The following is a 27,396-nucleotide window of genomic DNA, read 5'->3' on the forward strand; positions in this document are numbered from 1 at the left end:
ACACGCATACATATATATATATATATATATATATATATAAATATATATATATATAAACATATATGAAACTACTGATTGGATAGCACTTATTATTCACTCACCAAACAAGGAAAATCTTTCTCAATTCTCACTACTTCAGCAAAAACTTTTGAATGAAACCCAGAAATCTTTATTTCTGAGACTTTAGTCTCTATGTGATAAAGAACAGTAGAAAAGTAGATAGTAATAGAAAAATAATAGAAAGTTTTTCCAATGTTTTTACTGTAAAACAAAACACAGAAACCATAGCGTGAGAATTCAGGAGATCAGATCAGCCAGGACAGAGATGAAGGCTGTAATTAGTCAACTGGAAGTGCTAGGCAGCTTTATCTTCACTTATAGGCTGTGAAAATCTGCAGTAAAAACAAACAGCAAGGCTTTCGAGCATGCTGTCATTTTAACGAATCACTGTAACAGTAGACAAACATTTGATCAATCATCAGCAGTGCAAACCCTTTTAGGTCTTGTTTTAGGGATAGTTTAGTTTTTTTCAATCCCATAGTAAGAGTTCAAAAGATTTACAGGTTCACCAGAGTATTTCTGGTGGCCTAAACAAGACACTTTAGTGTATACATTTCCTGTTTAGAAATACAGTTCAATGCCACACAAATAGTTGTACAACTTTGTTGTGTTGGAATTGGATTTTTAGCATTTACTGCTGGGAAGAGACAGCCTACCAAAGTTTGAAAAATGATGTTTACATGTGTGAGGAGAGTTTCAGCAACAGTGACCATGTTAGGTAAGATTTCAGAGAAGCATTTCATGGTCATGGACATAAACCAAAACACAACCCAGGTCTGAGTAATGAATCTCTCTCTCTTTTTACATCAACAGAAAAAAAAATAATCACACAGTGACTGTTTAGTTGCAAAAACTTTATTGTCAGTTTTAAGTCTTATTTGACATTTTCCCTCTAGAAAAAGTGGGGTCTTGCGGATTCTTCTAATATCATACTGTGACTGGTGCCAGAGGAAGGCTCAGTCTGCACGTTCGGACTGTGATCACATGACTGATTGCAGTTTGGGTGTAGTAATGCAGTAGTCTTGACCTTAACAGTTCGGCCAATGGAATAGGGCGCCAACAACCAATATATAACACTACAGAAGGATATGGTACCGCTTCATGTTTGTGCAGCGATCCATCATCAAGTCTACAGGAGGGTGCAGGCTGGCCTGGACTAACATGCTTACTCTATTGTCGCCTCATGCACCGCAAAGTGTGTCGTCTAGGAATCAGCTAATAGTGCATTAAATGTAGATCTTGTCCCTTTTCAGTTATTTGTTGTGTGAGTCGAATGTTTTCGCGTGTGTAAACCTTTACAAAATTGTTCACATATTTTCATCCACATTCTAATAAACAACACAGTGTTCTGCAACAAATTAAAACACAGAAACAGAGAGCATCAACAACAGGTGAGATATACATCAAAGTTATACAAAACCAAAAAACAACTAAAAGCTTCACAAACGAGAGGAGACGGGCGCATCGGGGGTGATCGGAACAGGGGAAATATGAGGATGGACGCCTTTTCAGATTCGCCGCACGAGGCTTTTCTCACAATATATCCCTTTACAATGGCAACATGAAAATACAAAATAACAATTAAACACACTGAACGGTCTGGATTTGAATATAACAGGCCAGTGCAAACACAGTTTTCTCCTTGTTTTAACTGCAAATGAGCGTCCTAGTGCAAGGAGATAAGATGAAGATGCGGACTTTGTTATTGCTTGGTCGTACTTGTTGATTTCAAGTTGCACTACAATAATACTGACATGCTAAGATGGAGCGGATGGCAATGGAGGGTGTGTGTCAAAGTCTGTGTCTGACTTCATTTTAGGTGACGTTATAGATGTTGCGTACATTCCCCTTCTGTATGACCCACAGTTGTCATCCTACATTCGGTGAGGCGACCTTTTCGTTTTTTTTTTTTTAAGTCAGTTCATTTCAGGTCATTTTGGACGGCATTTCTCTGCTCAATCGCCCACATTTAAGTCCAACTGCCTCTGAATTCACATTCAGCATGGGTTGTAAATGTCAAAAGTGTGGTGGGAAATTAGAAGAAAGCTTGAAAGCTGCATGCGAAGTCGAGACGAAAGCTCCCTGATCCGAAGAGAGGGGTTCAGCATGTTTCTCTTCAGAAAGGTAAGGTAGTCCGGTGAGAGCTGACGTTTAATGTCAAAGTGTCCGACCACTCATTCATTATAAGAGTTTATAACAGAGAGGAAGTTAGTAGTAATAAATCAGATTGCCGATCACAGTAGCCCCTGACTGTTTGGCTGGTTATACAGTGTGTGTGTGTGTGTGTGGAGGGGGGGGGGGGGGGGGAGCAGCATGTATTTTCTCAAGATAATGTCACAAAACACAGCTCTCAATAAACCTACAGGTAATAAATAATAATGTAGCAGTAGGCTAATCATTCCAACGACAAGAAAGGTCTCAGACAAGAAATGAAGAAACTCAGGAGCGGTAAAAGTGCACCGATCACGGAGAGGTGATCCTTCCTTGTTCCTCTTTTCACTCTCACAGAGATTCAGCGGCTGCAACTACAGTAAATCCAAAACATGTGGAGACAGATGGGGATGTGTTTCACTGCTCAGCGAGGACAGTGTCCAGTGATGCAGCACTATGGGTAAGAAAAGCTGACTCTGGACGGGTGTTTTTCATTTGTTTGTGTAGAGGTGTTACACATTAAGTGGTCCGCGGCGGGGATGTTTAGGACTCTGGCCATCCCTGTTCTCTGCCCCCTGCTCCTCCAGGTTGATATTGCTGGTGGAGGAGCGGTGGGAGAGGGGCTCCAGAATAGGCCTGTAGCCCCCGAGGTACATCAGGTCTGAAAAAGACAAGACCATAAAAAGAGAAGATGGTATGTTATAAAACACAACCCCAATTTTAAACAAAGGGACCTTGTGTAAAATGTTTTGGGTTTCCTTTGTCACATTTATTCATTTGATAATGGACTCAATATTTTCAAGGACTGACTGTCAGAGCCTCGCTGCTGCAATATGTGCAGAAGGTGTATTAACATCATCTTAGTAAATAAAAGCAAAGCTTTCCCTAAATAAGACTTATATATGTAAGGAATATGTTGCTCCAAAATCTGTGACAAACTGTGCCTGTATTTTCCACAACAGAGCTGTGCGGTGCCACCTGAAGAGCTCAGATTCAGTATTGATGTCTTTTTTTTCCCTGCATGATCCTTCAGCTGTGTGGAGACGTCTTCAGATTCTATGAATGTTTTATGAACATTATGTACAACAGACAGAGAGGCTTGTATTGAAAAAAAACATAATGCAGTTTTTGACAGTGATGAACCCCCCCACGTGTTTTCTTCTTAAAGATTAAGCTCCTTTTAAAAGCCCCTTTTTAATACCCAATCATGCCACTTACCTGTTGCTAACTAATCAAACGTATTGAGATTTTCTTTTAACATCACACAACTTTTCCAGTTTTCTGTTGCCCCTGTGCTAATTCTTCTTCTTTTTTCTTTTTTGGCTTAAATTTAAATAAATACTTTATTTCTAATAAAAACAATAAAATCCTCTACTTTCCACACATAGTGTCCTCAAACTGTTTTTAATGTGATATGTGCAACTGAATAATTTTGTGATAGCTGTCGACTGTATTTGAGCCTTAATCAGAAAAACTGTCAACAATAATTTACTATTTTAAAAAAACAGTAGTTTTCATAATGTCAACAATAAACAACATCATGAACGAGAACTCCCTAATCTGCTTAACTGTTATGCGACTTGAAAGCCTGAGAAGATATACACAAGGCAGAATCTGAGCTGTAAATGCACAGAGATAAAACTGCAGTTTCCTTTTATCTAAAAAAATAAAAACCCACTATGATGAAAAATTAATCACATTTTAAACATATTTGATGAATGAAATATATTGACTTTTTCAAGAGAAAAATGTAATCTTAAGATTATCTGAATGACGATAGGAAGCTTAAACTAGAACATAATGCATATGAATACATAAAATATGAAGCCTCATGTCTGCTCTTTCATCTAACCAGAACTCCATACCTATTCCTCAATGTGCACTGGGCACGACTCCTCATCTGTCCATCCGAAAGAAAGCAAAAGAGGGAAAAAAGAAGGTGGAGAAGAAGAGACAGAGGAAGAAGAAAGAGGTTGAAAGGGAAATGTCCAGGAAAAGACAGAAGAGGATGTGAAGAATGATGAAGGGGTGGGAAAGGAGAGAAACAGAGAGATAACAAAACTTTTACGAAACATGTCACAACATCCACCATAAAACACCAACCGGGTCAAATGTGGCTGCAAAGGAATGAGTGGAATCGAGGAGGAGTGGAGGAAGAGAAGAGCTACAATAATGATGAAGAGCTGAAGGTTGTGAAGAAAGTTAAAACCTAATATTACTCAAGTTTGACTTTTACAAGCTAAATTACACCTGAAATCTGAACTTGTTTTATTACATCAACTTAATCTGTATATAATATATATATATATAAAATATCTCTGCAGACAATAACAATCAAATGGATTTATTGTGGTTTTATTTTTGCTATACTTGCAAGCTTAAACAGTGAAAAAGAAACTGTGTTACACCTCATGTATCTTGGACTCACTGCAGCTTTATAATTAATTAAAGAGACCAAATGAGAAGCAAGACTTAGAAGATGGAAACAGTGATAGAAGTTAAGAGAACATCAACCAGGACTACAATCAAGAACCTTTAGCTCTCATCACAATGATCCACTGAGTTCGGTGAAGCAGAGAGGAGGAGTAGGGGAGGACAGGAGATGGGGGGTGACAAAATGAGTTGCAGATGTTTGGCAAAGCGGCTTTGAGCTGGCAGACACTGAACATGAACTTCAATATCTGGGAAAGACCGAATAGTTTCTCTCTCACACACTCACCAGCATGCAAAAATCAGTCAGACATACGATGAGATGCACTCATACATACACACATACAAACACACCAGGGCTTCAACTAAAGGGAAGAGGAAGGAAAGAGTGCACAGCTAATCAGTGTCAAAAAGAAAAAAAGCAGTGAAGTATCACAACACCAGAGGGTAAGGATGAAGAGAGGAAGAAAGGCTCCGGATCTTCATGCTGGGCCAAGATGCTACATGATATCCTCTGCTCATTAACTGATAACTTTGTTTTCTTTGTCTGTTGAGCTAAATTTTTCATTAGCATGTTAGAGCATAAAGCTAATGAGTCAGTTTCCCTCACTCCTTTGACTCATGCATTCCTCACTTTTCATCTCCTCTATCCTCTGCTCTCATTGGTCCATGTTCGACAGGTTGCCACTCACCGGCGAATCGGCTGTCGGGAGCCTGCTCATTATCCAACCCCAAAGAGGGCGTGTCGCAGTGGGCGACGCCCTGATTGTTATTGGCCAACTCTGGACACCTGCTCCGCCCACCTGCAAGCGAGGGCAAAGGTCAAACAAGAGCAGCCAGGCACAGCGGGGGGGAGGCGAGGGGGTGACACAGGCAGGGTGAGGGGTGAGGAGGGTGGGAAGGTAAGCCATGCTCGAGTGGCAATGATAAAATATTTCGACACTTGATCAGTCTGAAACATCAGGTGCAGAGGGAGTTTGATGATCAGTGATGTTTCTGAAAGTCCTTCCAGAAAACATTCAGCAAACTGACAAGTGTGTGTGGGCTGAATTTAGACATAAATATCACTTTAACGTGGCCTGTAACTTCATAAACTACTGACTATAAAACACTACAATCCATTAATTTTCCCACTGAGGAGCACATGAGGGCATAGAGTTGAAAAAATGTAGCTAATTTGTGAAGGAACAATGACAAAAGGCTGAAATATTTAATTAAATAGGACAAGAAAATGTATACATGGTGCAATACTGGCACGATTGTTCTTACTGAGCAAACACATCACTCAGGATCAATAAAGCATGAGAGGTATGACTCCTCTTTGTCAAAAAACTCAAATGAGCCTGCATCCGTCTTTGGTTAAAGCTGCAGTGTGAAACACTTATTAAAACCTGTCTTTTGATATCTAATAGATTTTTAAATGAGCCTTTTGTATCAATCTGTGCAGTGAATCCTTCGACACTGGAGAATGAATGGCTATATTTACAAGTATAAACGGCTCAGATACTGTCCGAGACGTTTGAGGGTAAAAATTTGAGAAATGGAGGATCGTACTAATTACGTAAGTCAAGAAAAGGCAGCAGCACGGGACTCAACCTGATCGAAGAAGTGAAAACATGGAGGAGGGAGAGCGAATTTGGGATCTGTAGGGACAGAAAAAAGGAATAAACAATGGTGCAGCTTTTCCCAGATGGAAATCGCTGATGACGATCAAAGGTCTTCCGAGTGACACTGAAGTTGTTTGTTTTCTCCTCGATACATAATTTACCCTTTAACCGTTTAACAATATAGATGCAATATGCTGCTAGACGGTGGCTGGAGGGAATTTGACATGGTTGCAACATTCAATGTGACCTCTTACATTCTGACACACAAGCCGTGGGTGAGAATGTGTGAGAATTTTTGTCATAGTTTGTATAAGTAGCACATTTGTTAATAAAACAAAGTTCAGTATAAACAAAGCCTTATTATCATATTAAGACTGAGCTATATGATGCTATTTACTGAGACAAGCAACACTTTTTTTTATAAATGATCTTAGTAGTGTGATGAATTCCTTTTAACTGGCAGACATTTAATTTATTGAAATCAGTAATATATTTACTGTATCATCGCACCACGACTTTCAGTGTGCTTCACATATACCTCGATGAGGTTTGAGATTCTTCGAAATGATCATCCCAATATATTTTTCCAATGAATTGGATTGGAATTGGTTTGAACTGGACTGTCTTTGAAGTGGCATGACATAATGATATGGCGCTGTATAAATAAAACTGAATTTCACTGAATTTGCCGGTCATTCTGGCAGTTTAAAGACATTATATAAATCATAAAGAAAAATTTTTGGGGGTATAATTTGTCTGTATTTATTCTTTGTAATTAAAAGTAGTGATTTATCTAAAACAATCTGACTAAAAAATGACTGCTTATCCTTATGGAAACATCCTCAGTTTCTTATCTCTCTCTTCCGGCTCAGTATTTCTTATGGCATAAGCAGAACATACTGAAATAAATGGACTTTGTCTGCTTTCTAATTAATTATAATAATTATTATAACTATAATTTTGAACTTTATGGATTGTAATTTTCTGTGTTTTTCATTATATCCAGGTAATAAATACTGACACGTTTAATATGTGTAATTAATGCATTATGTCTGAAGTGAGCCAGAATGTGAGTGTTTGTGACAAAGATGAGCGAATGATTGGCAGTTCAGCACAGCGAAACAGACATGGTACATTCAGAGGGTGCTGCAGACGCACACACGTGTGCGAGCACGCATACATCCTACAGTGTGAACAGGCAGCATGGGTCTGCTCGTCTCCTAAAGAACTGGAAGGTCATTCAGTAACTCACAAGTGTTTCAGTTTGGCCCGATGTCACAGCACACACACACAAACGACCCTCAGAGGAACTCATTTACATGGACATGTTTTAAACTGTTATGATCAAAGGTGACCTTGTTATTATTTGCATCAAGCCCTACTGGAGAATCACACACATTACGTACCACACTTTCTTTAACACTACATCACTCACACTTTCACAAACACACACACACACTCACACACACACTTGGGGACACCAGCAGCATTCAGAAGCAGAGCAGATGGAGCAGGTGGAAGCTTTACAATGCTGCAGATAAAACAGCAGATCAAGAGCTTAAAACACTTCAATGACACACTTCATACACAAGCAGTAAAGACACAAACAAAGATGTTGTACACGTAAGCTTTTGTATGCAAGTGCAGATCATGCAAATGCAAGTCAGTAGCCTGGTGGGGAGCAGAACCTTGTCTAAACACAGGATGCTTGTGGGTGCACATTTATGGCTGTGAGTGAAAGGATGCACTGATCGACCTGAATATTTCATACAAATTAGTTTATGAAATCCAGAATGATGACAGACTGCTTCTAAGTTAGAAGAGGCAAATTAACACACTCCCCCGAAACTTCTTTCCTGCGTGATCCTTCAGCTGTGGAACAATTTTGGTGCCGAGATCTCTGCAGGACGCTACTGATAGTTTGTGCTCTTTTCAAATGACAGTCTGTCTGAGAACATGTGAGGTTGGTGGTAAAACTCACCAATTCAATCAGCAACCGCTGCTAGGTGTGAATACAGATAACATAATGACCGAAGGATTTGATCAGTAACTGTATCACATCAAAAGCCTGATCAAAGCATCCCTTGTGAATACAATTTCGTCTGAAATCGTTTCAGCCTCATGAACTCAGCCCTCATCGTGAAGCAGAGTGAGAAGCCATTCACTGCAGCTGAGATACTGCATGTTGGCGTGGTTTCAGCAAACACTACAGTACATGCATTGTGAAAGAGACTGCCCCATCTAGAGGACTTTATCAGCCATGAGTCAAAGAGATGTACGGACATATCAGGAAGTCAGTCCATTCTATATTCTCTGACTGGTTTTATCTCTTTCCTCATGATCTGAGAGCAACAGATGCAAAGGGAGGTGAGAGGTCTGGGGTGAATGGTGAAGGATAGTCACCATAGCTACCTTTTCCATTAGATGGGGAGGGGCAGTCCTCTTCAGTGACATCATTTCCCTGAAGAAAACAGAAAAAAGGTTTAGTAACACTTAATACTGAAAATGAGCATTGATCACACTGTTCGTGTGTGGGTTACACTCACCTCCGAGTCCTGCTCCTCTACAGCCACTGAGTAGTTTTGTTCCTTTTGCTCCTTAGAAATCTCCTGAAAGAAACAAAATCCAGAGGGACACAATTCAGTGATGAGATTGCATCATCATATGGTCATTTTTTCCTCCTTTCATCCCTCCATCCTCACCCCCTCCTGCTGCGACGGTCCTCGGCTCTCCATGAGGGCGTCTTGGTTCTCCTCGCCCTCCATGTCTCCCCCTTCATCCCCCTGAGGCTCGCCTTCGGCCCCGGCTAGGTAGGACCCTGACATGGAGGACATGGTGTCAGTGCTGATGTGGGAGTGCTGCGAGTGGGACGAGGCCATGGACATCACTGACTGGGCCAGGCTGCTGCTCACTGGGTCTAGCAGACAGACGGAGACAAATATCACGATCCAACTCTGGCTTTGGATTTTTTATTTATTTTTCTTTGTTCATTTGTTTTGCTAGCCAGTTGAGGTTTTGACCAGTTTGGGCAAAAAAAAAAAACTTCTTTTAAACAAAGGAAAACCTAAATAGTGAATTCCAGAAATCCTCCCAAGAAAAGAGCATAAAGCCTTTAATTTCAGCCCGTCTCTTTTTCCTGGACTAAAAAGCTTTTCAGACGATTTCCCATAAAATCTGATCCTGTGGCACCAACATAAAACGCTGAGGTGACTCAGAGCGCTAATTTATTTATGTTAAAACACTCCGTGCAGTGCCAGGAGCTCTTCCAATTAAGCTTTCGAGACCAATTTCCAAGAAGCAAAACATCATTCTGAGGATAAATGCTTTTCTTGACTGAACACCACAGCACAAAAATGAAGGACTTTGTGCTAAATTCATTGCAGAGCTCTGAGAATTACACTGAAGTAATTACCGTGTGTTTTTCATCTCAATCAAACAAAATTAAGTTCAAAGTTATGTTGAACTGAAATGTTATGAAAAATATTTCAGGGTTACATATTCACTGTTACATCAAAGCGATTCAGGCCATTAAAAAAAAAAGCAAAAACATGATGCACGAAGAGATTCCCTTTATTATTTGAGTTCTAACTACACTTCCTTTTGGGGACAAAATTTCCGTCTTGCCTTTGAAAAAGACGTAGAGTTGTTGTCCTTCAACTGGAAAGTTGCTAGTTCTGTCCAAAACTTCCCCGGATCAAAGCGTCTTTGAACCCAACACTGCCCCGAAACATGTACCATACTTTTAAGTTGCTTTAGATAAAACTGTCTTATTAATTAATCTAACCTAAGATTTGCATCTCTTTCCCTCTTATTGACTTATGGGAGCTGCTCCTCATCTTAGCCAAGAGTCTATTTATAGAGGATGTAGTTTGCTGAACAGGTTGTGACGCCTCTTGAGGCAGATTTACCATGTGTGATAGAGAAATAGAAACTATTGTTATTTCATCATTGTTTTTAATCGGTTTGTCAAGTGTATTATTAGTTTCTTTAAGAGAAACTAAAATCAGGGTCATATTTCTGTGTTAGATAACAAGGATGTGGTCCTACTCAATGCGTTATATATACATGTATATTCACATAATTCATTTCAGGTGCCATTGTTTTCCTCTTTCTGTTTATAGTATCGATGCTGCTCTTTTATGAGTTTTTATAAATGGTCATCACACCTCGTGGTCATCACACTGTCCATGTAATCTTGAACCGTATCAACGAAGGTGAATCAATTAAAACAACCTAAAAGAGCACAAAGTTAAGGTCATGGCAGTAGAGGATTCATCAAACATGGACATAGCTGAGAAGAAGCTGCAAATGCAAACACACACTACCCACAGTAAATAAGATCAACATCACCACAGTTTTAAGATTAGTGTTACCACTTCAGTGTCTCACCAAATGTCAAATAAGGTCACAATTTCCCCTTCTCTTACAGCAGAGCCATACACCGAGTTCATAATGCAAATCATATTGTGTTTATATATCATCTTTATGGTGGATACATGCTTTAATGCACAGAAAGTGTTGGGATGGGTTGTGTTTTGAATGTGCGTACCTTCAGGGGAGGTGATGGTGGAGGAGAGCGGGGTGCCGGTGCAGGATGACTGATCGATGGCTCCGGATGAGGAGAGAGTCAGGTTCTCGCTGTCTGGAGTGACTCCGCACTAAAACAAAATAAAAAACAAAGAGTAGCAGTGAGCGGCACGATCTTAAACACACAAACAAATGTGCACACTCCGACACGCTGATAATGCTTTTCTCTTTGCCTATACCCCCCCCCACACACACACACCTCCTGCTGGTCCACTACCAGTTTGTGGCGAGAGGCATCTGATTCACTGCAAGACTTCTCATCTTCCTCCTCGGGAAGCACAGAGGAATTCTGGGAAAGTGACCTTTAACAATAAAGTGAACTTGGCATCAGACAAAAAAATAACACAATAGGGTTGGAGGCATCAGTTTGCAGTGAACACTGAAAAAATACAGGATTAGGATATACAAGTAATTTTTATACATTTAAAAAATATTTTAAAAAATTGCAAATATATTTATTTATTGCAAAAATATAACTGTAGATTTCTGCGTTAGTATTGCTGGTTTGAGTCCGACCACACTGTGGAAAACTTCTGAATCCAACATCTGAACCAGAATCCGATAAAAGCATTAAGTTTCATCTGTTCTGCTCCACTGTTTTGATCTTTTGGCTGAAAATAAATCAAATCAATGCACTAACTGCATCTCCCCTGATATATTTGACTTTGAATGCTGTAGACCTGTATCAAAGAGATAAGTGCTCACTTCGAACCACTCTTTTTCATTTTGAGGCCCTGACTGGAGTTCGAGTGGTCAAGAGGGGAGAGGGAGCGGGCTGGCGCCGGATGGGGCTCGCTGCTGTACGGAGGCAGCACTCCAGAGACATGGCTGGGACCAGAGTGAAGAGCGGGAGGAGCCACTGAGGAGGTGTTTAAGGGTCCGTTCAGCGCCTCCAGGAGAGACACCACTTCATAACCTGGAGGGATGTGCTCTGATGCCTGCAATGAGAAGAGGGCACTGAAACATTAGCCAACTGTAACTCGGAATGATCACTATTCCATATTTAGATGATTATTTGTATCCGTTTTGCCTCACCGAGTGTTCCTCTGAGTCAGACGTTTGGGAAGTGATGACAGGGTTGAAGTTGGTAGGTGACAGAGGACTGAGCTTCTTCCTCATTGCTCGGATCTGCAGCAGAGCTCTGAATGCTTCAAAGAAAACAAGATGAAGATAAACAACTTTTTCAAAATATGCAAATGCTGACATCTACATTTTATTTAAAGAGAATATGCAAATACCTTTCAAGGCAATATGTGTAATTTCTGCTAATTTGCAAAACATAAAATGTTTTTTGGACATTTCTAAATGTTAAGAATATTTAAAAGTGTTTAAACTTGAGAAAGGTTCTTCTCTGCTCAGTCTGATTTGCTGTCGTGTCTCACCATCCCAAGTACTCCTCAAAGCAGTGATGCTAATTTTACACCTGCTGATGCAGTTGGCTCTTCTGCAGTGGTGATGCAGCAGAAGTTGTTTTCCTTTTTCCAATTTCTCTTTCCTCCCTGGCACATATCAGTTTACAGAAGACAGTTATCTGTGTTACATTTCCTGCATTACTGCAGACTTTTAAGATGACAATTTATTCAATTTGACTGCTTTGGGGCCTAAAAAGACCACACAAAAAGATAAGGCCTTGTCTTTAATGTATAGATCACACTTAAAATAATGCATTTTTATTTTTCAAAGCTTTAAATTGTAAATATTTTTTCCTCCATAATTTCTCTCACTTCAGAGACGTACTGTGTGTCTCAGCTGGCATTATATCCACCACTTATAAAATTACATTTACCATATTACTTAGTGGAGACAGAGAGTTTCCAGAACATTGTAATTTTTCCCTATTTTGTCATATTTCAGACGTATCCTAATATATATTCTTCTCTTTTTCTCTGATCAGTGACACAATTCACCAGAATGCAAAAACATGTTGAACAAAGAGTGTTTTCTTAATCGCTTAAAAACCAAAAAACTGAAATATTACATTCACATAAGTATTCAGACCTTTTGTTCTCGAGCTTAAAACTAAGCTCTGCTCCATTCCACTTCCATTAGTGGTCATTGTGATACTTGTACAACTTCACAAGAGTCCACTTGTGCTCAACTGAATTAAGTGGACAAAAAAGGAACTTAACTCTATATAATGTTTCAGATTTATATTTGAAAAACAAGCTGTGTGGCTGAGAGAATTATCTGTTGACTTGTGGGACAGGATTGTGCCAAAGCACAGATCTGGGGAAGAATACGAGTGTTGCAGAGAAAAGCACAGCAGCCTTCATCGTTCTAAAATCTAACAAGCTTCAACCCAACAGACCACCTTAATCAGCCAAGACAAAGATCTTTGGTCAGGAATGTCACGAATAAATAAATGGACATTTGTGGAGATGGGAGAACGTTACAGAAATACAACCATCAGTGCAGACAACAGTGGCCAGACGACAGCCATTCCTCATTGAAAGGCATGTGACATCATGCTGGGTTTTTGTCAAAGGTCACCTGAATGACTCAGACCATGAGGAGCAAAATCCTCCAAGCAAGAGTGATGTATGACTAGATCTCAGGCTGGAGCCAAAGTTTACATTTCCACAAAACAAAGACCTAGAGGACACCACCAATGATAAAAAAAAAAGTCCTGAAGTGACCCAAAACAGAGCCTGGATTCAAACCTTGCAGAGCATCTCTGGGAGAGCTTACAAAAGGAAAGTGTTCAAATCTTATAGGATCTTTAGCAAAAGGACTTAGTGGTCACTAAGGCAAAAAATGTTTAAAGAGAACTAAGTCTTTTAAATATTCAAACACTGCAAAATTCTGCAGCTTTGTCAGCAGAGGGAAAAATGAATTAATTCTAAGATGAAATAAAACAAAATAACGCAAACTTAAAGATATTCTGAAAACATTCAGAGAGCACTTGAAGCATCATGATTTGTGAAAAGTGGTTTAAATGATTTCTCTCTGTTTCAACAGGACAGAAACCAGTGTCCACACACAACAGTGCCTATGGCTTTAACATAATGTAAATCTTAAGTGGAGCATTAGCTGTGTTACTGGGTTAAGTCCTGAGGATTAATTCCAGCAGTGCAAACTGCTTTTCAAACAGCGGGCGTCTCATTTAAAAAAAGACTCACGCAGTCTGCAGATGGGGCAGCAGTTGGCCTGGTAACGCAGCGTGTCTGCACAGGCGTTGCAGAGACACAGGTGTCTGCATGGCAGGATGAGTGTGTCTCGCACGTCCGACAAACACACAACACACTCCGCACTGTTGTCGCTGATCTCATCGTCAGCAACCTGCAAGAAAAAAAAATTACAAATCAATGAAAGATATTTCACAAGGCTGTCAGTTACACCTACACTACACTGCAACATAACTTCTGATGAAAGAGGGCTGGAAAACTGCTTTTTTTTTCTTAATATCTACCTTTGATTCCTGACTGTTGTATTTGTTCTCTATCCCATATATCTCTTGCAGTAAGTAACTCACTCCATCCACCTGGGAAAAGGAACACAGGCAAGAATAAAGGCAGCCAGTCTCAAAGGCCAGAAACAATGTTCAAGGGTAAAAATAGGCTTTTTTCTTTTTCAAAGGCAAAAAAATGTAACACAAAAGAAGGAAGGAAGGGAGGAGTGAAGAAAAACAGGTGTATTCACCACTTGTTTCTGCTTCAGAGGCTTCACACAGTAGCTTCCGTCCATGTGCTGCAAAAGAAAGCAACAGTTGTATGTATTATTATTAATCCCCCTCTGGTCACCCTAAAGATAATCTGCAACAGACATGTCACAGTATTAGTGTAATATTCTAATATGATGTTGATTTGAAGATTTTGATTAGCAATTTTGGCCTCACTTAAACTACAGTTGGTGCTTCTATCAACAGTGAGGCAGCTTTCACCTGCTGTAACCAGCGCTCTTTTTCACATTTAAACTCTATGTTTGATTCAAAATAATAAAAAGGACAACTTTGATAACGTTTTAGAAAAATATATGCCCACACAGTTCATCGCTGCATGCACAAATACAAGTTAAAACCCTACCATTCAAAGAAAGAAAAAGCACAAACAACATCCAGAAGACTGAGCAGAAGTAGACTTTTCCAAACAAAATAAGAAATTATTTCGGATTAATCAAAGCAACCACATCTGCGAAGCTAAATAGAAGAGACACTGTGATGGTTTGAAGGTGCAGTGGTAATGTGAGGTCAACGTTAATGCTAAATTATATATATCCAGGTTCTGAAGTACCATATGCCACCATCCTAACAGTTATTCAAAGAAGGTCTTCTTATTTCAAGAATGGCACACCATGTTCTGCATGAATCAAAAACGCATGGATTTGTTTTAAAAGAGTGTGCTAAACTGGGCTGCCTGCAGTCCAGACCTGCCACCCATTCAAAGGAAATCATCAAGGATGCCTCAAACAGTAATGTAAATTATGAAAGTATACACCACATAAGAATAGGAATACATTTTACCATCCAAAATAAGACCAGTTGGTCTCTGCAGGTCACAAACTACTGTTGTTAAAAGAAAAGATGACGCAACACACCTTTAACCTAATTGTTTGACAGTGACGATTATATCTTCCTAGTTTAACTGAATCAAACTCTTCAGTTAAGCTCTACAAGATATCTCGAAGGCATAATTTAATGGCCATGAGAAAGATTTGTAATAAAGTAATAGGTGTCATCACAGCACCAATAACAATTTGTCTATTTTTTCAGATCAATATTTCCAGGAAACAAGCTACAATAATGATTTCAACAACTTCACAACATCACCAATAAGGCATTGTTCCAATGATGATTAACAACAAATGTCATTCAAACAGCAATCAATGCTCTTTTTGCACGATATGAAAAGTGGAACAAGCATTTGAACATCAGCAGAAGACCAAAGACACTAAAACTACAGGGAAATAAAACAAGGACAGACTTCGTTAGTTTAAACTGGTGTCAGTGAAGGAGAAAGTGCTGCATTCTTACCTTCTCAAATGTAGCCAGCAGTATGTGAGAGTGGCCTAAATGTTCTGTAAAGATAGGAAAGTGAACACGATTCGCTTAAAATTCTGCTGCCATACCACCACATCAGTCCAGCAGTATGATAAAGTACAGCATCTCACCTTCTCCCTCGTCTACGACAGCCTGCACGACCATTGGAAAGACCTCTTTGTCCATATCAAACAGCAGCTGAGGAGAGAAACCCTGTGGTTGTCAGTCTGCGCAAACCGGCTTCACACTCCAGCACAGCCTCATACATCCTTGTGTTTTAGTATCAGTGCACGCACACAAGCGCCCTACCTCATCATCGGCCCATTCGCTGAGGTTAACGGTGTGTGAGGGCAGACAGAACTGCTGGCACACTCCTCTTTTGAAGTGTACCGTCTCAGACTGCAGCGAGCTGTCCTGTGGCAGGTAACTGCAGGGAGCACACAGAGCGGGAACAAGAGGTCAGTGATCTTATCAACATCAAGAACGACTGCTTCTATCCGCTGGAGCTGACATATCCGCATAACAGGCATCTAAATGTTGCGATTAAGGGTACTGAATAGATCTACACCTGCTTTCATCTGGACAGAAAGAGAAACAAAGACAGCTCTTTAAGCAGAATATGCAAATACTGCCTTTTAATACGAGATACATACTATATATAAGATATGTAAGATCTTATTGGCATAACTTGTGAGAATCTATGAATATTTCACTTTGACATATTTCTGAAGTTTTCACATTTATTTTTTTATTTGATCATTTTTTCCTGAACATTTTATCTCTAAATAATGATTCTGACTCTGTTCAACCTTGAAAATCTGCCAACAGCAGTTCCTGCCTTGCCAAAATAAAGCCATTGTGCTTATGAGTACTGATATTCTTTTTAACTGAAAAAGGTTAAAAATTACAACAAATCTATTAGAATTTTAAATTTACAACAAGAGAACCCTGATATTTACTCCTTTAAAAAAAAAAAGGAAAATTGTTTGCCTTTGCAAGGTTGGATCAACCCGGAAAACATCTTCACCCATCTGGACTTTCAGAGAGTTGGACGTATTCATAGAAATACATAGAGGATGAGTTGATGATGCACCCTTGTTTCAATCTTTGATCTCAGAGAATTTCTGAGTAATATTTGCTGCTAAATGATTCATCTAAATCCCAGAAAGTATCATTTTTTTCCTTTAAATTATGTTTATCTTTTTTGTCTGTGGATATGAGCCTCTTCCTGTGGCTGCATAATTATCATAATTTTCTCAATCCTACAGTGGCCCTAATTTTCTGCAACAAATATCAGATCCAAAGACCCTATTCAGCTGTTGTAGCTGCTCTAACTGGTCAAATGATTAGTCAAAACGACTGATGAGTGCTCAACAGCTGCTCGCTCGTTTTAGTTTTGTCAAATCTGCCCCTAGACAAATTTCATGCAAATATGTTTCAGGATGATGTGCATGAGATAGAGTAACAAAACGCTTGACCACGAATGAGATATCCTGTGGACTGATGACTTCATCGGTCTTCTTCCTTTTTATGCAAATACTGAATTTATTGTGCATTATACTGTGCTTTCCCTGTTTGAAAATATCGTGCCAAATAACAATTCCACTTACACTGGCACTCCATTGTGAAACTCCTCTATGGCCTGGTAGTAAATGGTGATGGCCACCTGTGTGTCAGCATCAAAGGTGAACTCTATGTTGTAGCAGGCCCTGTTCTTTCCCGCCGCCTCGTCACCTGGCAACTTCAGGTCCTCGCTGCACCTGGAAAGAGGAGGAAGACGGGTACAAAGAAATCTGTATTTATGATTGCCAACAGCAAAGAAAGACAATTAATTCAGTTTAGGCTGCAATGTATGATCACGTCTATCTAATGACTCTAATTCAGCAAGGGAGTTTAGTGAAATCCTGTATAATTTTTTATATTTTTCATGCTTAATATGACGGTTCTTTTTTTGTGTTTCGATTTTGAGCAGTTCTTTTTTTTGGTTTATGTAAACCCCTACAAATACAAGTCAGTGTTATAAATTGAAGTATCAATGACTTGACATGATCCCTAAAATTAGCTGCTGTGGTTTGTGCTCTAAAAATAAATCAGTAGCCATAAAGTTGAACAACACTGGGTTAATGGCAGGCTGCGTGAGGATGACAGGGCTGTGTACCTTACGAGCCGCAGCGTGTCCTTACGAATGTTTATAAGGCTTCGTAACGTTTTCACTGGTTCCTGAGGTGGAGGCGCTGCATACGGGAACTGAAGACAAAAAGACAACAACAAATTATAGCTCTAAGATACATGTTATGAGAGTGACGAGCGCAAGTATTCATTTTCTCTCAACCGCCCAACATTCTTCTCTTTACCGCAGCAATTCATGGCTGCACGATGACCGTGGCTGCTCCAGGTTTAACCTCAACACAACAGGGCTTTGAGTTGTCAGCAGGGATCTTGCTGGTGCTGACAAATGCTGAGTCTGAGCAAAAAAACTGCTCAGATTGTGTCTTTCCAGGGACGAAACTAACACTTTAGACAGTGTTTTTCAAGTACATGCACCCAAGTGGACAACAGGGGAGTAAAACACTCAAGAACAGATCATTTCAAGATGCTAACATGACTAAACAGTCTTCTGATAAAAATGGAAAATAACCTCAAATACTGGCTCAAATACTCTCTCTTGCCCCAAACTATAAAAAAATAACATTAAAAACTCAGTCTGTGGTTAATTTCTCAGCAACTCTTTTACAGTGTTTGAAGCCAAAAGTTGCTGAATGAGCGTAAGGGGAGAGTTGAGGTGGTTTGAGGATCTCTGGAGCAGAAACATGCAGGATGTGGTCAGATGCCTCGACACTACAACCCCTCATCTGTGTGCCCGTGCGTTTAAGTGTGTTTGTGTGGCTGTGAATGGCACCATATTCAGCACTATTACACATCTGGGCTCAGCAGGAGTCACGCCTGTAAACCACACAAACAAACACACACAGGGCAGCAGAAGTTAAAAGGGTCATTCACTGGAAACTAACTGGCAACACTGTAGATCGCATTAAAAAACATGAATCGAATCAGTTCAAAGTAGGAATCAGTCGATGTTAAAAAAAAAAGAAAAAGAAAAAAAGAACCGTTTTCATTTTCTAATACAGGTGAGTATCATTCAAATAATTTTAGACTCATAATAATTTTTCCCCTAAAAAAATGCAATTTCAATAGCTAATTTGAGGCTAAAGTTACTTTCACACACACACACACACACACACACACACACTGGGGAGCTGAAAAGATCTAGAGATAATGCAGCGTGGTGACATGTGAGAACAGCAGCATTTACTTCAGACTCCTTGTGAAGATTTTCCTTCCCTCCTTCCCAAAGTAAAATTCTCCAGAACATCTGTGGGTAAGATGATGCATGAGCGTGTTCTGGTGAGTTTTTATCCCTTCTGCTGACCCATGCTATTGGAGAGACATTACTTATATCAACAAGCTTCATGTGCTATTCATAACTAGTTGTAAAGAAAACACAGCGATTTCCAAACTGAATTTCTGTGTCACATGCTGCATCCTGCTCACTCTAGGCCCCCCCATTCCCCCAGCAGAAAGCCTCCCACTGTGATGTAATTCTGTGAACAGCAACTGAGCAAAAAGACCGGATCAAACTGCCCGCACCACCTCTTGAACGTGTCCTTTAAAACTAGTTAATTCAACTTGAAAATTGTTCAAATATCAGTCATTCAGATGAGGTATATGCCAAATAATCGGCTATAATCAGAATCTAACCATTTTCAGTGTGACCGGCTCGATCGATCACCAATTTTTTCTCTTTTTCTATCCACTCTGTAAACACGCCATGAGCATGGCACTCATACCACAGAGAAATCTAATTTCTAATGATTTATTTGTTTATTTTTATCATTTATTTTTGTGGTCCATAATAAACACATGGCTCGGGTCGGGAAGTTTCACTGAGAGTAAAGAAATGTCAAGGCTAGTAATTTGTAATACCTGTGAGGATAAAACAGAGCATTTAGCTTGGCTATAAATGTAGTGAAATCACAATCACACACTGTCTGGTGACAAGGCAGAGAGCTTCTGTTTGTCTAGAAAAACCTGCAGTTGATGTTAAAGTAATTGCATTTGTTAATTCCTCTGTTTTTAATACCTGGTACATCCGTTTAAATAAAGCATTATATTTAGAGGTGATGAAAAAGAGTGAAAGGTTTAGGACCTACAATCAGATGCATAAAGGGGGATATTCTGTAGTTCCTTTTCTGGTGGATTTTGAACAGATACCTCTATCTAGGTATGGTACGATACTTTTGGGGTTTCAAGTGACAGCGGGGGAACGCCCTGTAGTCTGGGGCAGTTTGGGAGAAAATGTTCAATGTTCAAAACGTTCAATTTGAACAAATAGTACAAAAATTATTTTATATCGGATAATTATAGGTTGTAGAAAGAAAATCAGAATCGCCTAGTCTGGACTAAAAAAACAAAAGTCACAAAGAAAATTGCATTACATCCACAACAGAGCATGTAATACCACCAGAAACAAAAACAAAAGGTAATCGAGCTTTTGCAGTGACTGCCCCTAAATTGTGGAACAGCTTACCTCTTTATATCAAATCTATTCCCACTGTTAAGCAATTCAAACCACTGATGGATGCCCATCTCTTTTTTCTCAGCCTTTCTTTCGAGTTTCAAATTTTATCTTCCCATCAGACTTTTATTGTTGTTGTCACTGTTTTCTCGTTGTATTTTTGTGTTGCAGTTGTTTCTGAATGTGATATACAAATAAAGGTGACTTGACTTGACTTGACATTACAACCAGAATTTTGAAGATCTGCATGGTTCCAGTTGTGTCAACCTGCCACATCTGCTCAGATCTATTCTAATGGGCAAATTCTGATTATGTGTCAAGAAAAAGATGTTTTTTCTGTTTCTATTCTGTTTCAAATGCTGCGCAGGGCATAAATCTACTATTGCAGTGTCTGATACATGTGGAGTGCATCATTAATGAGAAAAATTACAACCAAAAAAATGGAGTTTATCATAGCCAAAATGCTGTTAAACCATGACATGTGAGTATTCAGCTCTTTCTCAGGTTTGTCTCCAGCATTTAAATTTCTCACCAACACTCTTTATACAATATCACAGCTTTCAGTTCAGTTGAGGTATCTCTATGTTGAGTTCACTTGGGTGTGTATCTTTTAAAATGTACTCATTAGCTTGACAAAGAGCCAAAACTGCTAACCTCATGATGGATTCATCTTGGGAGAACCATGAATACCAGTGAAGAAATTCATAACAAGCTAATGTATTGTTACTGAGATATTTCAGTCTAGAACAAAGTGTTTAGCCAACCAACCAGCATGATGTAGTTATTTGTGTGCTTCAGGCAGGACTTTCGGAGAAATCTCTAAATATGGACCCATCTATTATCATATTTGTCAAGTGGTGGAGGAGACAGAGAACACAACAACTGCGGTTAGGTTTATGATTCTGCAGCACCATCTGCTTGGAAACCACCACACATTATATAATGCTGGTAAAGCATACAAGAACAAAAAAAAAAAAAAAAAGAAACTGTCACCAGCCTGAATTCTGTGCCCACAGCAGGATTATAAATACCCACATAATCGAGGGGAAAAAACGCACTCCTAATTTTATCCGCAGTCTAGCCAGAAACATCAGTGTGACTGAGATTAGCACACAGAGATGGAGCAGAGCCTCTCAATATCAGCTTCACTCAACTCCGCCTGTGTCGAATTCCCTTTTTGCTCTGCGGACCTGAGCTCTCAATCATCCACAGCTCTCATTAGATTGACCTTCAGGTTCGTGATTGTGTTCGATCAAACCCTCCAGAGGAACTGTCGCTCATCAGTCTCTCTGTACTGGGAGTCAGCAGAAGGTCACTTTGCTTTTAACAGGTTTAATATGATGAAACAAGTTTCAATTAGCCACAGCCAGACTGTCTGAGAGGCTTTTAATTGCCTTTGCAAGAGTCAACAAGTCAGCAAAACCTTTTGATGCTGACACAAGAAAAGCTGTTTCTGCTTTCTAAATGTGAAGATTTCAAAGCAAATAAATGAGAGCTATTACTATAAATTTTGAGAATTCGTTAGGGACGTTTTTCAACACACCAAAAAACAAGCAGATGTTTAATCCATAATGAAAACAGCTGCCACTGCCAAGCCAACAACCTTTCTAATTTCCCCTCTTTTTATTAATCCTTTCATAATCTTTGTACAATGAAGGTGGCAGTCTCACAGACAGCTGGCATCTGTCCAGACATCTTGACTAGTCTGTAGTGTTAGTCTTAGACTGCCACATGCATGTTAGACAGAGGAAAAAGAAAAACATTTTAAAAAGAAGACTAATTCTCAGCATTAAAAGGTCGGTTTTCTCAATTCCTGGCTAACTCTGAACCAAAGACCTTAAATTTCATGGTAATACAACCGACAAAAAAGGGTAAAAAGGACACGATTTGTGGTCTGCTGATATTACTGTGGAGCAACAAAAAGGGACAATAACTGTGATCACATTTATCACAAACTTTTTGCTGAATTTTCCATGAGAATATCCATGTTGACGTCTAACTCTTCAAAAAATAAAAGTTTTGTTCTGGAGAGAAGGAAGCTTACGGGCCGGTTTAGCTTCATTTCTAAACCGGCCCAAAACTAGAAATTGATCGCTCAGATATCAACGTATGTATCAGCTGATGGTGTTCATGTAAATATAAAAAATATACAGTTAGTTAAAGATAAATTCAAACCAGAAATGGGTGGAGTCAGTCAATAACCTACCAGAAATGTATTTCACGAAGTAGTTAGCGGACTCGGCTGCACGATCTGCTCAGCTGTGATAAATACTCTGCTATATGTGCTGCAGACAGTCCTAAGAGTGTTGTATACAAAAGCTGCTCTGCTGGACATACTGGGATGACAACGTCACTAAATCCACTGTTATTGGGTCCTCCCAAAACAGAAACAAAAAATGAATAAATATTCAAAAAGAATTTGCAGTAATTTAGTCCAACACTGACATACTTGTGCCATTGTAAGTAAAAAAGTTGCCATTACAAAGCTGGAAAAAAGGCTAATAAAAAAAGAAAATTGAATATGCTTTGAGATTAAAGTGACAAAGTTATGACATAATTCTGATGTCTTTGATTGATTCAACACACCGAGTTCATTTGCAGTTGTATTCAGGAACTAAACAACTTTATGCATCAGATAGATTTAAACGTCTATGTTTCTTTGCGGAAATACCGTTCAAAATTGTTTCAGTTATCAAATCTGTGAGAATACCTACCGCCACTGGTCTGGTCCCCAGGAAGTTAAGGTCTGTGTTTTCCCCAAACAGGTACCCCTCTGGATGGGTGGAGTCAAACTTCTCGCCTCCCATGATGAAATGGTTGGCGAAGTAACTCCCTGTACAAACATAGATGTCATCAGAAATCAGATCATTTCAGGTCAGGACAACATAACACAGGCTTAGTTAGGAGAAATATGCATCTGTTCTGTAGCAGATGTGAATAACTTTCAGTATTTAAAATGTATATTTAGTTTATTTTCTTTCTTAAGTCTCATTATAAACAGTTTGATTTTTATCTCTTCAGTAGTATCTCTAATTAACGTTTTCTCTTGTTTCACTCATTAAAATTGAGGATTCAATATTAAATTAAGTGAGTGCTGACAGGTATATTTGAGCTGTTGAAGTAGCTCTGTCATCTACATATGCATCGAGTCATTGCTGCAGCGAAACAATCAAAAACATTCTGCACAAAAAACAGTCACTTTTTATTCAAATTATTTGATTTGATCCTCAAACTGGCAGGAAGAACTATAAATTGCAAGCAAATGACCTGTCCTGCTGCAGCTTGTCCACCTGTTTACCAAGACTCACAGTTGACGACAACAAGACTTAATGGACGCTCTGCTTTTTAATCACAGGGTGGACTAATATAAGACTGTAATGGCGGCTCGCAGTCTTTAAATACATGCTGAGTGGCCAATAACTGATGTTCATGGAGAGAAGTCTGGCATCACTGGTCTGAATCAGGACAGGATGTTTGGAGGCGTTGCTCTTATAGCCATTAGTGTAGTTTAAAAAAGCCCCAGTGACGAAGCTCTCAGTCTTTCTCCTCATCACCTTCTTATTATTTACAGCAGGTGGGAGAGATGAGCCAGGCTCTGGCTTTGTCACCAGATCCCACAGACAGGAACTGCGGCTGACAGATTGGTTTCACTGGCGGCAGCCACTGTCACCACTTCTGCTTCAGGCTGCAACGAGGACGGTTCCTACAAATTCCTTCTGCTGCTGTGGTGAGAGTGGTGGCCACAAGTCAACCCGATTCTCTCCCTTTCATGGCTTCCTCAGTGTGCAGTCTCACAACAAATCTGAGATATTAGATATCTGAGCAAAATAAAACTTTTATGTTTTTCTTAGATCTGATTTGGAGCAGATTTTAATCTATTTTATTTCTTTGCTGGCCTCACATGTGAGGAGTAATAACATTATACCTTCGACAGAGTGTCACATTTGACATTAAAATAGGATTACTGCTAAAGCCGAGTGGGGAGCTGAACACAGTGTAGCAATCAGAAAATGCCACATTACATGACAGGCTGAAGACACACAGGTCAGCTGGAGGTCCAAAGGCCAGTTTGTGTGTTAGGTGGGCTGACTGGGCTAATATTTTCTATCCTCCATAACACCTGACTGGCCAACAGTGAAACAAGGACTTTGCCTTAATGTTAAACTGTTCAAATGTAGTCAGCAGGATGGCAAATGATTGGTAAATGATTCCCAATCTGATCAGCTACAGCATGGCTTTTGATTAGAGTTTAAAGAGTTACTTTGGAGCTATCAGATATGCCCAAATTACTTCATTTTACTGATGTTGGAACTAGTAACTAGTTACAGGAACTAACTTAATTATGCAACCTGTTATCGCAGCAAAACATGAAACAGTAACAGAAGGTCTATGTTTTCTCCTTTTTTTTTTATCCCAATGGACAAGAATTGTTCTGTTTTTACCATGTTACCCAGTTTAAGTTTAAGGGTATTTCAGTGGTAGATTTCCATCTCAAACAATGTTTTTTAAAGCCCAACATTAGCTTAACTTTATCTCCAAACCATTATTTTCAGTAGCTAAAAAAGTAGTAAACTAAATCAACCAAATGACAAATGCCGACTTCGTCATCTGCTAAATCTGATTTTGTACATTTCACAAAATATCATGAAACCATTTGCAGTTATTTGCCCATGTGTGTAAAAAAAGGACGTTAATGTTCCAGGACACAACTCAGTGGATTGTGACTGCTGCAGGAGCTTCCAAGAGCCTGTGTTGAATTATGAAGTCCCGACTGCACATACGAACATTAAATATGCTTTTCAAATATACTCAACAATAACAAAAACTACACCGGCTGACAAGTAAAACACGCTGTGCTAATTTGTACAGAACATTTTCCAACAAAACTATAAACTTTATCCTGATTAAAGAAACTTGAAAGGTGCTCATCTTGAAGAAAGCCAGACGACAGCCACACGCAGGACTAATTTTATGCCATAACGATAGTTCATGCCAAAGCCTTTATTGGCTGATACTGATTTTATGTCAATATCACTATGCATCTTTACTGTTAATCATATAATGGAAAAGTCCATCAACAGAAAATTAGGCCAGACTTTTATCACTTTGGATATCAAAACAACTTTTGCTTGTATTATCATAAACTTCTACAGTCATAAACTGATTATCTTAAAATTTCAGGCACTTTTGACTAAAGGATTAGAGGATAGAATATTTCATATAAAAGGCTAGAATAAGACATTATCATTTGCACATTCACAACAAGATCATGTTATACTTTGAAAAATAAAAATCTCTACAGGTCATTAAACAATCAATTCATTCATTTGTTAGTTGATTCACAGACGAATAACAATATTGAATGTTAAAAACCCTTTAAGGATTTTTTTTCCCTCTCTTGTAAAGCATCACTTACTGTAATTCAACCTTCAACAATGAATCCTAGTTTCCTGTTTCCTGAGATAAATTCAAATATTTTGCATTTAACCACGAAGTTGTGGAAATTCTGATGTTTTCTATTTTTTTCTAACTATTCTGACAAATTGAAGAACAAAATAGATTAGCACAAGAGTCACCCTGTGCATGATTGTAACATATCTACCGATGATTGTGATGCTGATTTGTTTATCGTCATCCATCGCGACTAATTCATTTCCGCATTCAGCCTGATTAAGTCATGATGTAACATAGTCCAGAAAGTGAGAAAAATTAGTAAAAGTAGCGGTGTGCCTGTGTGTTTGCTGGCCCTGCTTGGAAACTGCAACAATGCTACCTTGTCGGGAATGAATTAGGATAACCAATCAAAAGTATAAATGCACGTTATAGGAAAATAAAACGTCAATTTAGATTGAAAATGGCTCATGAAAGCACAGGTCTCCACTACTCCAGGTTGAGGACTGAGATGCCCTGCAGGCCTGTCAGCAAACAAGGTAGGATGGTGATGAATACCCGTCGTGCGTTTGAAACCCAGAATAAATCATCTGCAATGAGCATTGGAGCAGTTAGCCTACCCACCCCAGTCCGACCTGCTGTGTGATTACTTACCAGATTTCGGGGGATAACGATACACCGAATTGGACGGAATGTCCACTTCTTCCACGCCTATGTTTTGTCTGCTTGTTAAAGCTCCCATTTCCAGTCAAATAAAGACCACAGGGCTTAAGGGGCATAACACTTCAGGGTCGCTTCGTGCGCTGCGTCTCTATACCCTATCATTTAATCCAGTTCGTGCTGCCCTGTCCATTTCTGTCGGGTCCAAGCCCCGCAATGAATGTAACCGTCCCGGGGATTAGTAGTTCTCTGGCTGTTTATCCTTCCGTGGTCAGCAGTGAAGCTGGGTTTGAGGCAGAAAACAGCCGTAGTAGTCGCTTTAACAGCGGGGAAGCGCTCTCATGGTGCGCCGCAGCCGCACAATTCACCAAAGCCAAATCTCCGTGGCTGGTTTTTACTTTACATGCAAGTGTGTGGCACAAAACAGCTCGTCGACATCTCCCGGCCCTGTTGGATGTTGATCAAGTATCCCCGGTGCTTGTAGTTGCTGGATCCTGTCAGAGAGGTCTGTGGCTCCCCATGACGTCAGCCAGGCACAAATCCGGACCGTGTTTTTTGCGCAGTCCCCTTTCTCTCCAGCAGCCGCTAGTGACGAGCCGCTTTATAACGTGACCTCCCTACGCCAACTGTGCGGTCAGCGCTGACTGCAGTGCAGAGGACGGCTCTGTGGGAGAGCTTCACACCGAACCAAAAACAACATGGGGATGAAGCTCAATAATTTAGGCTAAATAAGGCTATTCTTGCAACAAGTAGAATCACATAATTCAGCCACCAAAGTTGCGTGACGTAGTAATAATCAACGCAACTACATTTGGAGTTTATTAGCAAAGAAAATACAACCATAAATTCAAGACAAATAGCAAGCTTAATCAGTAATCAAACTAAACGAAACAAAGGCAGAATAGCGCTCCACTGTTGCTATTACGGGTAACTCCACGCCGCCAGAGGGCAGTCTAACG

General features: G+C 39.6%; 1 protein-coding gene across 9 annotated transcripts; it reads right to left on the reverse strand.

The window, feature by feature from the left end:
• Positions 1–899: 899 nt before the first annotated feature.
• On the reverse strand, positions 900–27,353 carry rnf157 (ring finger protein 157). Of its 9 annotated transcripts, XM_072373430.1 has the most exons (20): positions 26,432–27,353; positions 23,101–23,219; positions 17,969–18,057; positions 17,421–17,570; positions 16,120–16,237; positions 15,942–16,008; positions 15,805–15,848; positions 14,475–14,522; positions 14,245–14,316; positions 13,955–14,114; positions 11,871–11,983; positions 11,541–11,773; positions 11,035–11,137; positions 10,798–10,906; positions 8,951–9,165; positions 8,795–8,857; positions 8,652–8,709; positions 5,334–5,444; positions 4,077–4,111; positions 2,787–2,872 (listed from the first exon to the last, which is right to left on the reverse strand). In XM_072373430.1, exons 1-19 carry the CDS (start codon positions 26,517–26,519, stop codon positions 4,077–4,079), a joined length of 1,995 nt encoding a protein of 664 aa, XP_072229531.1. In that variant the 5' UTR covers positions 26,520–27,353; the 3' UTR covers positions 2,787–2,872. The 9 variants fall into 9 exon arrangements, with proteins under 9 accessions (XP_072229530.1, XP_072229529.1, XP_072229527.1 ...); XM_072373429.1 differs by lacking the exon at positions 4,077–4,111 and having other exon boundaries at positions 900–2,872; positions 5,276–5,444; positions 8,951–9,066; XM_072373428.1 differs by lacking the exon at positions 4,077–4,111 and having other exon boundaries at positions 900–2,872; positions 8,661–8,709.
• Positions 27,354–27,396: the final 43 nt, after the last annotated feature.

The sequence above is a fragment of the Leuresthes tenuis genome, unplaced genomic scaffold (genome assembly GCF_036924035.1).
Source record: "Leuresthes tenuis unplaced genomic scaffold, fLeuTen1.0.hap1 SCAF_20, whole genome shotgun sequence".
In the NCBI taxonomy this organism is placed as follows: Eukaryota; Metazoa; Chordata; class Actinopteri; order Atheriniformes; family Atherinopsidae; genus Leuresthes; species Leuresthes tenuis.

Excerpts from the sequence above, each read along its gene's own strand:
- rnf157 (XM_072373425.1), bottom strand. The coding sequence starts at position 26,519 with ATGGGAGCTTTAACAAGCAGACAAAACATAGGCGTGGAAGAAGTGGAC. Across the intron at positions 14,523-15,804 it reads TGCTGGCTACATTTGAGAAG|CACATGGACGGAAGCTACTG; the intron begins GTAAGAATGCAG and ends TTTCTTTTGCAG. Across the intron at positions 11,774-11,870 it reads CTGACTCAGAGGAACACTCG|GCATCAGAGCACATCCCTCC; the intron begins GTGAGGCAAAAC and ends TTCTCATTGCAG.